This window comes from Chrysochloris asiatica, unplaced genomic scaffold (assembly GCF_000296735.1).
Source record: "Chrysochloris asiatica unplaced genomic scaffold, ChrAsi1.0 scaffold00083, whole genome shotgun sequence".
Lineage (NCBI taxonomy): Eukaryota > Metazoa > Chordata > Mammalia > Afrosoricida > Chrysochloridae > Chrysochloris > Chrysochloris asiatica.
In genome coordinates, this window is record NW_006408601.1 from 7,754,433 (window position 1) to 7,768,909 (window position 14,477).

General features: G+C 44.8%; 1 protein-coding gene across 2 annotated transcripts in view; it reads right to left on the reverse strand.

Annotated features, from left to right (window-relative positions):
* Positions 1 to 14,477, reverse strand: part of ABCC8 (ATP-binding cassette, sub-family C (CFTR/MRP), member 8) — a 92,843-nt gene that overhangs the window by 26,659 nt on the left and 51,707 nt on the right. Inside the window, exons 13-17 of one of the 2 annotated variants that reach the window (XM_006865796.1) lie at positions 12,000 to 12,105; positions 11,770 to 11,886; positions 11,019 to 11,094; positions 10,232 to 10,337; positions 4,129 to 4,131 (exon numbers count right to left, since the gene is read on the reverse strand). In XM_006865796.1, coding sequence (XP_006865858.1) covers positions 4,129 to 4,131; positions 10,232 to 10,337; positions 11,019 to 11,094; positions 11,770 to 11,886; positions 12,000 to 12,105 — 408 coding nt within the window. The remainder of the gene's footprint in view (positions 1 to 4,128; positions 4,132 to 10,231; positions 10,338 to 11,018; positions 11,095 to 11,769; positions 11,887 to 11,999; positions 12,106 to 14,477) is intronic. The other variant, XM_006865795.1, reaches the window with a different exon arrangement.

Genomic DNA, 14,477 nt, shown 5'->3' on the forward strand with positions numbered 1-14,477 from the left:
GTTACTGGGAAACATGGAATTTAAAAACAACAGAATTTTTCCATCAACTTTTTGAAGCCTCAAAACATGGAGTGGTGGTGGTGGTGGTGGTGGCAGTGTGCCATGGGGTCATTCCGACTCCTAGTGTGACCCTGTATAGGGTTTCTGAGGCTGTAAATCTTTATGGGAGCAGAAAGTTTCATCTTTCTCCTGCAGAATGGCTGGTAGTTTCAAACTGCTGACCTTGAGGTTAACAGCCTGATGCGTAATCACTATGCTACCAAACATGGAGTAGATTTATTTAACTATCTCCCCATTTTAGAGAAACAGAAAGTGAGACTCATAGACACCCTGCATAGGGTTTCCGAGGCTATAAACCTTCATGGGAACAGAAAGACACATCTTCCTCCCATGGACTACCTGGTAGACTAGAGCTGCTGACCTTGCAGTAAGCAACCCAGCACAAATCTGGCTCCAAAACTTCAAGCTCTAAACTACTGTGCTCCATCACGTCACTGTGATTTCCCACTCCATAAATGCCTTGTCAGAAAAACCAGGACGGACAAAAACAGGGATGGAAAGAAATATGATGAAATTCTCTTCTGTTCGTCTAGTGAGGACCGGAAGCAACTGGAGACTTTGATGGATATGTTAATTGCCAATCCCCTCCAGGCCCTGTTCTCTGATCTTTATAGTTTCACTCCATCCTCTCAGCCCAATCTAGCCTAACCCTTCCCATTTACCAGATCGCTGTAATTTACAGACAAGCTAGTAATGTGAGACAGATAAAAAGCCAAAGTTTACAAATTCCAACTTTGAGGTCACAGCCCAGATAAGCTTATCTCTGGAGCCTTCCTGCCCAGACTGCTTCCAGAGAAGCAAAGGCTGTTACTTATCTGGGGGAGAATGCATCCGTAAACTCCCCGAGGAGCCTAGCACACAAGGAGCTCTGCGTTTATATCATTGTCTGGGTTGCTCAATTAGCCCGCATAATGGACTAGCCCACTTTCTAATCAGCTCCTGTGTAAGTCTTTTATTCCCAAGTGGGATTTTAAGACAGGAAGATCATCTTTGTTAGCCCCCACAGTGATTAGTATATGCCAGATCTATAAGAAATGGTAGTTGTTAACTGACATTAATTATTTGGGACTACGGAAGAGGGAACCAGGATTCATTGCGGTCTGAACCTGTGCTAAATTGCTCAGTCCTCACAACTACGCTATGATGATGAAGTATTAGCATCCCATTCTACAGATGGGAAAACTGAGATTGGGAAAGCTGGATTGTGAATTCTGGTTTCTCCATTTCTCTTTCAGTGTGGCATCCAGACTGAGTCTTAGGGTGAGCCTTCTCAAAGCTTCGTATTTTCAAATAGAAAAGTAAAGAATGGTACATCTGGCAGGCACTTTCTCTCATTGATTGCTGGGGCCTTAAATGAGTGTTGTATGATCTTTCTACATTGAGTTACAACATTATTAGTTGGAACAGTGTCAGTAACTGAGTAGAAGCTGTTTTTGATTTTTCTTCTTCTTTCCCTTTAATTCCTACTTCATTCTCAAAGAAGTTATTGATACGGGTCCACAAATACTACTTGCCACACACAATATTGTAGCTAAAACATCAGACAATTTGACAAAATCAGCGACTATAAAAACATGAGTAGCAACAAAAACAAAACTGTGTGCTTGTAACAGGTGCCGATGAAGTCATGTGATTCAAAGCACCACTGTAATTTGGCAAGAACAACTCTGATCAGAGCGTATTGTTGTTGTTGTTAAGTGCCATAGAGTCAGTTCCGACTTAGAGTGACCCTATATTGGGTTTCCAAGTAGAGGCTGGTGAATTTGAACCACAGACCTTGTGGTTCAAAGTGACCTTTAATTCCAGAGCATTATTCTACAGCGTCACACCAGGACTTTGACCAGAGTGCATTAGAAGGTTCAAAAAGTAAATCAGCAGAGTTCTAGCCTTGTGAGTATGTTGGTACATGTAAGCTGGGCTTACAAAAAATATTTTTGTTGTTATAACTAACTCCAGATATTTTTATAAAAAACAATAAATTTTTTGCTAAAACCCTGCACAAAAATTTTATAGACATTTTGGTGTTACTCCCTCGGACAGTGTCACCTCGTGTCATTTGAACTCCCTGTACTGCCCCCCAATCCCACCCAGTGAGGACACTGTCTCAGGGCTCTGCTTCCTGTTGGCTCCTTGAGGAATTTTAATAACATTCTACTGCAGATATTAACAGCCCTATTCTTTATTTCCAGGGAAAGAATTTCACCTGAGAATTTCTGCTAGTATTGACATTTTTATCAAAATGTTTTCCTCTAAAAGATTAAGGAGATAATTTGAAAATTCCCAGGATGAGAGTTTATTTGAAACAGAGCTAGACACAGGCAGATGACTGTTAATAAAACTGAAGACTTGGTGAACTTAAAAGTGCTCTAAACAAATAAAGTCTACAGTATTAAAAAAAAAAAAAAAAGGATACGGCAAGTTATGTTGTTGTTGTTATTAAGTGCTGTGGAGTCAGTTCCGAATCACAGCGATGCCTGTATAGGGTTTCCAAGGAGCAGCTGGTGAGCTTGAACCACTGACCTTGCGATTCAAATAGATGTTGCAGTTCAGTGTGTTAACCCACAGCACCACACCAGGGCTCATGGTAAGTTATAGTACTATGCTATAATTACAAAAGGCTGCTTTGCATAGCAGTACACATAATATGATCTGATTTTTAAAATGTGTGCTTGCATATGAAAGGAATAAGGTCTGAAAAAATAGGAGAAAAGTGAAGTTTTGAGAGGTGCACAGAGCAGGCCTGCCACAGTAACTCTCCAGCCAAGGCTGTAGGACTGTGCCTGCTGACCATGCTCATCCTGGGGCTGTGTCTGCGTACCTCTCTTCACTCAGGACAGTTAAGCTCCTCAAGGACAGGGCCAGGTCTCCATAGCCTGCACAGAGCAGTTTTCTGGGTGCCTGGGGTACACCATGTAACAACACCATGGCCCTCAAGGAGCTCGGTATCACGAGGAGACAGACCATTCACAGATAATCACAACACAGTATGAAACATGCATTAACAGGAATCTGTCCATTCCAAATATTGATGGGGAAGTTGGGTGGGGAATTCAGGGTTGGGAACAACTTGAATAAGGTATATGGCAGGGAGAGAGATGTCAAGACCTATTTATAATGGCAGTATCTTAAAGGTCAGATGTTATTTCTGGCTCATTTATTTAGCAAATGTTACGACTACCCTATGTCAGATATTGTAAATATGGAGATGCAAATAAGATATGTTCCCTGTCCCCAAGGAACTCACTACAATATCTGCAGTGATACAGTCTGTACAACAGTGGCTTGTGAGTTGCTGTGATTATGCTACCAGTATTTCAAATATGAGCAGGGCCACAAGCTCCGAGACTAAGATAGATGAGGAAGAAGGAATATGAAATACCATTTCTGAGGGATTAGCCACTGAAAAAACCTTACGAATACCAGCATAACACTGTCTGATACAGTGTTGGAAAACAAGCCCTTCAGGTTGGAAGGTACACAAAATACAATTGGGGAAGAACTGCATCTTTAAAGTTGCGTAGATCTTAGTGACGTGGATGGAGCAAACCTTCATTTGCTGATGGGGTATGACTCAAAGTGAGAAGAAACAACTACAAACATCCGTAGATAATCAGAACATGAAATGCATGAAGTATGAGTCTAGGAAAATTGGAACTCACCAAAAATGAAATGGAATACATAAAAAGTGATATCCTAGATTATTAGTGAGCTGAAATGGACTAGCATCAGTCATTTTGAACCAGACAATCATGGTTTATTATATTGAGAATGAAAAATTGAAGAGGAATGACATCACATTTATTGTAAAAAAGAACATTTCAAGATCTAGCTCGAAGTACAGTACTATCTGTGATTTGTTGTTGTTGTTAAGTGCCGTCGAGTTGGTTCCGACCCATAGCGACCCTGTAGAGGGTTTCCAAGGAGTGACTAGTGAGCTTGAACCACCAATCTTGCAGTTCAAACCAACTTTGCAGTCAAGAGCATTAACCCACAGCACCACACCAGGACTCCACACTATCTGTGATAGGATAATATATATACACATACAAGGAATACCAGTTAATACACCTACTATTCAAATTTATGTATTAACCAATAATGTCAAAGATGACGAAATAGAAGATTTTCACCAACTTCTGCAGTCTAAAATTGATCAAATGGGCAATCAGAATGCATTGCTAATTATTGGTGATTTGAACTGGAAAACTGGAATCAAAGAAGGATTGGTGGCTGGAAAATATGGACTTGGTGATAAAAATATCATTGGAGATAGTACAATAGAATTTTGTAAGACCAACAACTTACTCATTGCAAGTACTATTAGTATGGATTGCACCATAACATAAAGAAAACAAAAATCCTCAATAAGAAACATCATGATAAATGGAGAAAAGAGTGAAGTTGTCAAGGATTTAATTTACTTGGATACATAACCAATGTCCATGGAAGCAGCAGTCAAGAAATCACATGACGTATTAGCCTGCTGCTGTTGAGTTGATGCTGACTCGTAGTGACTCTATAGGACAGAGTAGTACTGGCCCAGAAGATTTCTGTAAGTGTTTACGGAAACAGACTGCAGCATTTTTCTCTCACAAAGTGGCTGGTGAATTCAAACTGCTGACCTTTCAGCTAGCAGCCCAATGCTTAACACATTGTGCCACAGGGCTCTTTATGCATTGGGCAATAGATCTGGGGCAAAAGATGTTTTCAAAGTGTTAAAAAGCAGAGACTTTGAGGACTGAGGTACTCCTGATGTAAATGATGATATATTCATTTTCCTCATATGCATGAGAAAGCTGGGCAGTGAATACAGAAGATTCCAAAAGAATGATGCCTTTGAATTACGGTGTTGGGGAAGAATATAACATATAGCATGGATTTCCAGAAGAACAAACAAATCTGTCTTGGAAAAAGTACAATCAGAATGTTCGTTAGAAGAGAGGATGGTGAGACTTTGTCTCAAGCACTTTGGACATGCCAACAGGAGAGACCAGTCCCTGGAGAAGAGCATCATGCTGGTAGAGTAGAGGGTCAGCAAAAGAGAGGAAGACCCTCAAGGAGATGGACTGCCACAGTAACTACAACATTGGGCTCAAACATCAGAATAATAGTGAGGATGGGCAGGATCATGCAGTGTTGTGTTTTGCTGTAGAAAGGTTTACTATGAGTCATAACAACTGGGGAGTTTTGAATTTTGTTCATAGCAAATAAATACATTTCAAAAAATAATATTTGGGATGCAGTAGCTCAAAAGAGGGAACACATCCTTACAGCAAGGGTCATTCTCACCTCCTCCATACACAGAGTAGACAGGGATGGGCAACTTGGACATTGGCTACCCAAAATGGGGTGGGGGGGGAGGCTACAAAGGCAAGAAGTGACTGGCTTACAAGCTTTCAAGAGGGAACCTAGATCCAGAGGGCGTGAAGGAAGGTAGAATCTCCACTGAGTAGTATATAATCTGTCTTGGCGGGGCTGATGAAATGAAATGTGGATGTGTCTCTTGTGATACAATAGTGAATAATTGTTATCAGGACTGCTTGTGAGAGTTGGAATTGTACAGGTAGATGTTTTGTAGCAAGGAGGGGAGTGATTAACTTTTCAGCCTAGGAGTGGAGGTCCCTGGGACCATCAAGGGTGAAGAGCGGAGAGCGGGATCCTACCCAGAGAAGCAGTGATGCCTGAGATGGAGGCAGAGATGATGACTTGGAGAGAAGGAGCTGCTGGGAACTTTAGATACAGAGGGGAGAGGGGCTGTGTGCTGATGACCAGGGGTTAGTTGGTTGGTTGATGATGTGTGGAGGGGATCGTAACCACAGCAATGAAATGATTTCGATAGGATGAATATAAAACTAATGTTCTCCCATGTAAACTATCACATAATTCACAATAAAACATTTAAAATAATAATAATAATAATAATATTTGTAGAGGTGGTTCAACCTCACCAGTCACTCCTCAAAAACTCTATACAGGCTCCCTATGAGTTAGAACTGACTGGATGGCATTTAAAAACATCAACAAAGACATGTTATGTAGACTCATTAACATGAGGAAGACTCACTAACAACCTGTGATATGCAGATAATCTTGCATGCTCAAAGCTAAGAAGACTTGAAATACATACTGATGAAGATCGAAGACTACAGCCTTCAGAATGGATTGCACCTCAATATAAAGAAAATTATAATCTTCACAATTGAACCAATCAATAACATCTTTAAAAACAGACAAAAATAGAAGATGCCAAAGACTTCATTTTGCTTGGATCCACAATCAACACTCATGGAAGAAGCAGTCAAAAGATCAAACAACGTAATTCATTGACAAAATTTGTTGCAAAAGACCTCTTTAAAATGTTAAAGAGCAAAGATGCCAGTTTGAGGACTAAGGTGTACCTGGCCATGGTATTTTTAATTGCCTCATATACATGTGAAAATTAGACAAAGAGTAAGGAAGACCATAGCTAAATTGATGCATCTGAATTATGGTGATGGCAAAGAATATTGAAAGTACCAGGGACTGCCAGAAGAACAAACAAATCTGTCTCGGAAGAAGTATAGCCAGAATGCTCCTTAGAATCAAAGATGGTCAGACTTTGTCTTTTGTACTTTGGACATGTTGCCAGGAAGGACCAGTCCCTGGAGAAAGACATCATGTTTGGTAAAGTAGAAGGTCAGCGAGAGAAAGAAAGAACCCCCAACAAGATGGAATGACACATTGGCAGCAGCAATGGGCTCAAACGTGAGGATGACACAGGACCGGGTAGTGTTTCATTCTATCGTGCAGAAGGTTGCTGTGAGTTGGGGCCAACTCCACTAAGAATGCGACAACATGCTAGATGAATCCTCATTTTAACCATCATGGGTGATAAGGGCAAAGGGGTTTAAGGAATTGCCCAAAGCACAGAGCTGATAGGCTGTGGTGCTTGGATTTGAACCCAGACAGTCTGATTCTAAAGCTCAGCCACATTGTTCATGTATTCATAAAGGAATGAGGTACAATGGGGTACAAATAAAGCACCTATCTCCCTTAAGCACTCTCCACCCTTACCTCCCTGCCTTGTGCCTTTTGGAAGCCTTTCTGGCTGCCTGGCAAACCAGACTTGCCCCAGTGTGGATGGAAAGTCAGGTGCCAGAGCAGTGTGGCATTGCCCTCACCTCTAACTGCAGACAAGAAGAATCATGGGAGAGGTTGCCAGGTCAAACACTACCTGGCTCTTGGCTTTGCAGGTGCATCATCTCCTTGAAGACCTGGGGTCTGGTATCTGAGGTATAGAGCTCCTGCTAGCAATAAGAGGGGGGTCCTAACACACAGCCCAGTGCATAACTCATCACCCAGGATAGGTGGTGGGGCAGAACTGTGAATATGCCCAGGATTTTGAGATACAAATAGCAGATGAAATCAACTGAGTGACGTCTGCCCTGTAATGATTTCCTAACTGGCCTCCCTTCCTGCAGGCTTTCTCTCTTCATCTTCCTTTACTGCCAGCATGATTCTTCTGTAACATTCAGGGTACATTTCACTTTTCAGGCCTGGTCTATTGGGGTATCTGTGACCTAATTCTCAACCCTGTCTCCCGTCCCTGCATTCAACTTACCCAGTGCTCCAGGTACACTGCTACTCTTCCACATCAGCAAACTTTTGCCCATTCTGCCTAGAGCACCTTCCTCTTCACTCCTGATTTTTCCACCTCGTGAAACCTTCAAGGTCAGCTCAATACACATCCACAGTGAAGCCATCCCTCCAAACTTTGAGGGTAGAGTTCACTGCTGTTCCTTGGTGCTCAAGGAATTTTGCTCATGGCGAAGAAATACTATAATCCGATAGTATTGATCTCATTTCACCTCCTCTAAAAGCAGGGGCTATGGCTTAATCGTCTTTGTATCCTGTTGCCATGCCCAGTGTCTGCACATACCAGGTGCTCAGTAAATGCTGGGTAAGTGGATTGACCAATGTAGAAAAACTGGAGCACGAATCACCTTTGCACAACTTCCTAGGGCTGGCTGCAAGCTCACCTGAGGCCCTCACTATGTTTGGGAGGGAAGCTGAAAAGTAGAGGAAGACAGAGGATCCTAGAGAAAGGAAAGCCTTTGTCACAGCCACGTACTGTCCTCACTCCTTCCCATCTCAAACAGAGCAGGAGCTTGGGCCTTGTTGTCTGCTGAGTGTGATGAGTGAGGACCTGGGTGGTCACTGCCATAGGAGCTGGCTTTTGGGTTGTCGCACAAGTTATTTCTTCATGTTGCTCTTGGCCCCCCTCCTCTTTCAGCATACAGTAAACTTGAGCATCAAGGTACAAATCCCATCTCTACCACTGAAGAGCTGAGTGACCTTGGGCAACTTGCCTCACCTCAATTTCCTCATCTGTTACAAGGGGATAAAGTGGAGCTCTGGTAGCGTAGTGGTTACAAGTCAGGCTGCTAACCTCAAGGTCAGCAGTTTGAAACTACCAGCTGTTCTGCGGGAGAAAGATGAGGCTTTCTGCTCCTGTAAAGATTTACAGTCTCGGAAACCCTATACAGGTTCGCTATAAGTGGGAACCAACTCCACGGCACACCACCACCCAGAGTTTGGGGAAGTAGAGTGCTTGCACAACCTTTATTCTGGAGTGAGAGCTACAAACCCCGATCAGATTCCTCCACCCTTGGCTTCCAGGAGCTCACCACCAGGTTTTGTGTTGATGGCAGTGGCTGTTCCCTGTCCAGCTTTCTGTACGCTTTTCACACCCTCTTCTTAACTCTTACTTCTAAGAAAGGTCCTATTTTATATGCGTCGGTTATAAACTAGCTGCAGGTGCTGTTTGGAAGGAGGTGGGTATAAATAATAGATTCATGATTGACTCAGCCTTGGAGTTCTGGTTCTTTAATTAAGATAGTGATCCTTTCCCAGAAACCCACATTGGTCTGGGCTAACTCTGACTGCTCAACACACCCATGGAATGGTCTGCGTTCCGTTTTGCTGGTGATCCAAACAGGAAATTCCTAAGTGTGAGCTACAATGGCCCATTCTGGGAGATAATGCAGTCGAGGATGCGATTAAGGACTAAGCAGAAATAAGTTCAGATTCAGACACTACCACTGAGTAACTGTGAATTGGGGAAAATAGTTTAACCCTATAAATGAAGGAGCCCTGGTAACACAGTGAATTATGAGCTAGGCCGCTAACCATAAAGTCAGCAGCTCAAATCTACCAGTTGCTCCAGGGGAGAAAAATGAAGATTTCTGCTTGGGTAAAGATTTACAGCCTTGGAAACTCTGTATGCAGAGTCTCTATGAGTCAGAACTGACTCGGTGGCACACCGCCACCACCCCCATCTATGACTGAGAACAGATGAACGATACCTATCTGGCTGATTGTCATAGGATTAAATAAAATAATGCATGCAAAAGAGAAGCACTGGAACACTGTTGTTGTTATGTGCCATGGAGTTGGTTCTGACTCACAGCGACCCTGTACAGGGCTTCCAAGGCTGTATATCTTTACAGGAGCAGAAAGCCTCATCTTTCTCCCACGGAACAGCTGGTAATTTCGAACTGCTGACCCTGAGGTTAGCAGCCCAATTCGTAACCACTATGCTACCAGAGCTCCTTACCTGGCACATGTTGTTGTTGTTAAGTGCCGTCGAGTCAGTTCTGACCCATAGCGACCCTGTGCAGGGTTTCCGAGGGTATAAATCTTTACGGGAGCAGAAAGCCTCATCTTTCTCCTGCGGAGTGGCTGGTAGTTTTGAACCGCTGACCTTAAGGTTCAAAGCCCGATTTGTAACCACTACGCTACCAGAGCTCCTTACTTAATAAACAATAAACAATAACAATGATGATGATGATGATGGTTAGCAGCATTTATTGAGCACTTACTGAATATACAATGGGTAGTCAATAAATGCAACTGAGAAAGAAGGCCCCTTTATTTTTATTGTTTTAAAAATATATGTAACTTAACATTTGCCAATTCAACCTTTTTCATGTGTACAATTTAGTGACACAATTACATGAATCAAGTATAAGCATCACCAATATCTGTTACCAAGTTTTCCATCAGCATCAACAGAAACTCAGTGCTTCCTATACAGTGACTCCCCCCACCTAGGAGAAACCATTTCTGTCTGAAAGGAGGTCTACCCATCAGTCTCTTCCCACTCACTTAGCTCTGAGGTGGAACTTATTACCTGTTCCAGAAGACAGCCCCTGAAACCTTCTGCATCTCCCCCAGTGTGGCTAGGAGGAGGGAAGACTTGCCGCAGCCCACCTGCCCCACAATCATGGTTAGCTGACCTGCAGGGATGGAGGCAGATGGGAGTGGGCACAGGAGGGAGTCTGAACCACCACCACACTGAAAGACAGACACACACCCAACCCTGGGTTCCCATTTCCTCTCCTCCTACCTAGCTCTAGGAGTCCTCTCCTCTAGGTCCTTCCCTTCTGCAATGGATCTCCCCTCTGCTCTGCAGTTCCTCTCCCCACCTCCGATGGCCCCTTCACTGCTCCCCATGGTGAGCCCTGCTCCTCTTGATTTCAACAAACACCATCCTCGGCCCCACCTCCACTCTGCTCACAGTGTTGCCTTTCTAGAATGTCACCCTGCCTGCAGTGCATCGCTAAGTCACAGAAACCTCATCTCTTGTATAACACTTTCCCTGACTCTGGGCTGATCTGAGACTCCCCCAGACTATCCGCAGCAGATGGTGAGACACAGGCCCAGTATTTTGTTGCTGCTGCACACCTGGTACATAGCTTCTTGAGGACACGGCCCCACCCTCAGCTATCCTGACCCAGAGCACCATCCAAGAGAGAGCATACAGTGAGCATTCCATAAATGCTGGGGATCTTCTTCTCTCATGTCACTCAGTGGGGCATGGGGAACGGGCACTCAGATATAGCTACAGAAGTACCCCCTGAACTCAGTCTCCAATGGGGACACCTCCCAGCCATGATGGAGGGGCGAGCTGGACCTACCTCGGGGAATGCGAATGGTGATGTTGGACAGTGTGGGGATTCCATTGGGGATCCATGTGAAGAAGCCTCCGATGATCTTCATTGACCACACCCCACCGCCCAGAAGAGAACAGTAAAGTAGCTAAACTGTCAGTGTGAATAGTATCTTGCTTCCCCTCCCTCATAAAAGCCCAAACCCACTGATTCCAGTCCCTGAATTATTTCCAGGCCAGGGGAGTGGGAACTGACCCCAATAAGAGTACCCCTTTTATGTCCAGGGGGGTCACCTCATGGATGACAGTTCTTAACATGTTGACTGTCATAGAATTTAAAAAAAGAACCCATGTAGAGGTCTTAGCATTGTGCCTGGCACATTGGTGTTGTTGTTAAGTGCCACTGAGTCGATTCCGACTCATAGCGATCCTGTGTAGGGTTTCCAAGGAGCAGCTGATGAGTTTGAGCCACCAACCTTGCCGTTCAAAGTGACCTTGCGGTCCACAGCATTATCCTGCACACAGTTTAATAAACCAAAGTTATGATGGTGGTCAGGACGATAACAATGAGGATAACTTTGACCAGGACCACCCCACTTGGGGGAGGCTGAAGCACTGTCTCTGGTCTTAGGGCTCTACAGGCAGGGGACAAAGCAGGGCTGGGTGACCTGTTGGGTAGACGACTCAGTATGGGTCTCTAACCTTCCTGGTGCTGAACTTGCTCCTAAGGGAGGTGCTGGGTGACTTGATTGGGGAGGTATGCAGAGTCTAGGACTCACCTGAACACAGCAGTTGTCAGCATCCCTGTCTGCACCAGGGGCCAGACACTTCAGCGGGTCTGTGAGGCCCCGGCAATCCTCCCAAGCTGGACGCTTGCGGTTTACAACCTTGAGGGGCTGGGGATGGTTAGGAGGAGGTGAGGGACCACTGAGAGGAAGAGCTGAGGATGAAGGAAGCAGAGCATGAGAGAAAGCCCCTGGGAAAAGCAAGGAGAGGTCTGGGCACTTACCACTGCCTGGTACTTGCTGGTTTGACCCTGGGGTGTGGGCTCCCGGGGAGCACACTGCTCCTCATGGATCTCTGCACTGGACAGGAACTCGCTCAGCTTTTGTACACTGCAAAGGAAGCACAGAGATGCCCCCACCCCTGCTAGAGGCAGAGGGGAGGAGACAGGAGGAGGGGTAGCCTGAGAAGGTACAGGGTCAGAGGTGTGGCTTCCATGCAGCCCACACGGAGCATTGGGCTTCCTCATGGATGAGAGGTGGGAGGTGGCACTGGGCTTGTCTGGGTTGACAAGTGGGCTGGAGCAGATGAATATCCACAGAGTGTCTGGATTGGAGATGAGATTGGTTCATTGTGGGTTAGTTTAATGCTAAAGGTGGTTGGTCTAGGTTAGTTAGAGTTAAGATTGGTTGGTGTTCAGCTTTATTAGTTGCTGTTAAGAGTTATGGTCGGTCAGTGCTAAGGTTAGTTAGGGTTGTTGTTGTTAAGTGCCATTGAGTTGGTGCCAACTCATAGCAACTCTGTATAGTGTTTCTGAGCAGTGATTGGTGGGTTTGAACCAGTTAGAATTAGGATTGGTTATTAGTAACAATGTTGTTGTTAAGTGCTGTCAAGTCAGTCCCGACCCATAGTGACCCTGTATAGGTTTCTGAGGCTGTAAATCTTTACGGGAGCAGAAACCTCATCTTTCTCCTGTGGAACAGCTGGTAGTTTCAAACTGCTGATCTTAAGGTTCGCAGCCTAATTCATAACCGCTATACTACCAGAGCTCCTTATTAATAGCAATAGCTAATATTATTTGAGCCTGTATACCAGGTACTGTGTTAACTGCTTTATAAACATTATATCATACCCAGAAGATCAATTAAAAACCTGGTGTGGGGTGTTGTTATTCCCAAATCATCATGAAGCCTGCTTTCCCAGGGAATTTTCCTGTGGCCCCAGAAGAGACACCGGAAGCTTTACTCTTACACTTCCTTTCCTCCCATCCCTGGAGTTGTGGTAGCTGCCTGGGGGACTTAAAGAGATGCTTGTTCATGTCTCTCTCTTTTCCTGTTTGCTAACTGTCCAAAAGGCCTTGGATCACACAGCTCCATCCTCAAGGCAAGAATGGCCTGAAACTCTAAACTGGCTCTGGCTCCTGCTCTGTCTGGCCTCCCTTCTGGGGGAGGGAGGAGAGCAGACTACCAGGCTCCTGGGTCCCCTGCCCTGACTCTGACATGAAACAATGGGTGACTGGGAAGGCTGGCACTGACCCTCATCCTGGGGTAAAGCTTCAAGTGCACCCTGCGCCCCACCTTCAGCCCAATATCTAATCTGCCTCGTTGTAAAGGCCTCTGTTGTCCTCATGCTCAACTTTCTGGAACTGGTAGGATTAGGGCTATTTGCATATGAAAATGATTCTGGATCAGCTAAAATGGTGTCTAGCAGGTACAGCATCCTCTGGTTTCTACACTGGATCAAAGATGACTTAGTGGGAGGATAAGTCACTATGCTACAGTCACTAAAAGTGGGGCTACTGGAACTAGTAGCTATATTCTCCCCAGTCAACCGCTCCCTGGTCAGATACTCCTTTGTCCATAATTCTGCTGAGTTATGTTCCCTGACTTCCGTGAGCTCCTGCCAGAACGTCTCCATACAAACTATCCCTTCCATCAATTACCTCATTCCAACAGCTACTCCTTTTTACCAGCTGCCTGAGACTATGAGACAGGGATGTCACCTTCCTCAAGGCTAAAGAGGCTTGGGTACAGAGGACCTTTTTTACTGTCTGGTCTCATTGGCAATGGCAAAAGCATAGCTAGTTCTCCTTGAATGTGGCATGTCCTTGCTTTCAAAGAGCTATTTCAGAGGCTCTGTGGAGCTCTTTGGAGCCCTGGTGTGGCGTGGTTTGAACCACAAGGTCAGCAATTCAAACTCATCAGCTGCTCCTCAGAAACCCTACACAGGGTTGCTCTGGGTCAGAACTGACTCCACAGCACTTAACAACAACAGTAGGGAGATCTTTGGAGTCCTGGTGTGGTGCTGTAGGATACACATTGGGCGGCAAACTGAAAGGTTGGTGGTTCAAACCCACCAGCCACTCCTCAGAAACCTTATGAAAGGATACTATGAATCAAAAACGACTCAATGACACTTAACAACGACAACAAGAAGATCTTTACTCTCTAAGAATGGCATTCCCCAACCAGAGTCTCAGCCCTCTACCTTCAAGATTTCATTTCACGAGGGTGATGTCTCTGGGAGAAGTGGCAGAGGCACCATGGGCTCTGGTTCCTCCTGGACTGAGAACCAACTGGAGGCAAGACCTGCAGGTTCTTGGGGGAAGCTGCTTCACTGACTAGAACTGTGAAGGCTTTTGGGACCCTGGTTAGCCTGGTGAAGACATCAATGAATACTTGAGGGACTGTCAAATTGAGGGGAAAAGGGTGGTTCTAAAAGATTGGAGTTAGGCCATTAGATAGACATTTCACAGAGGACAATT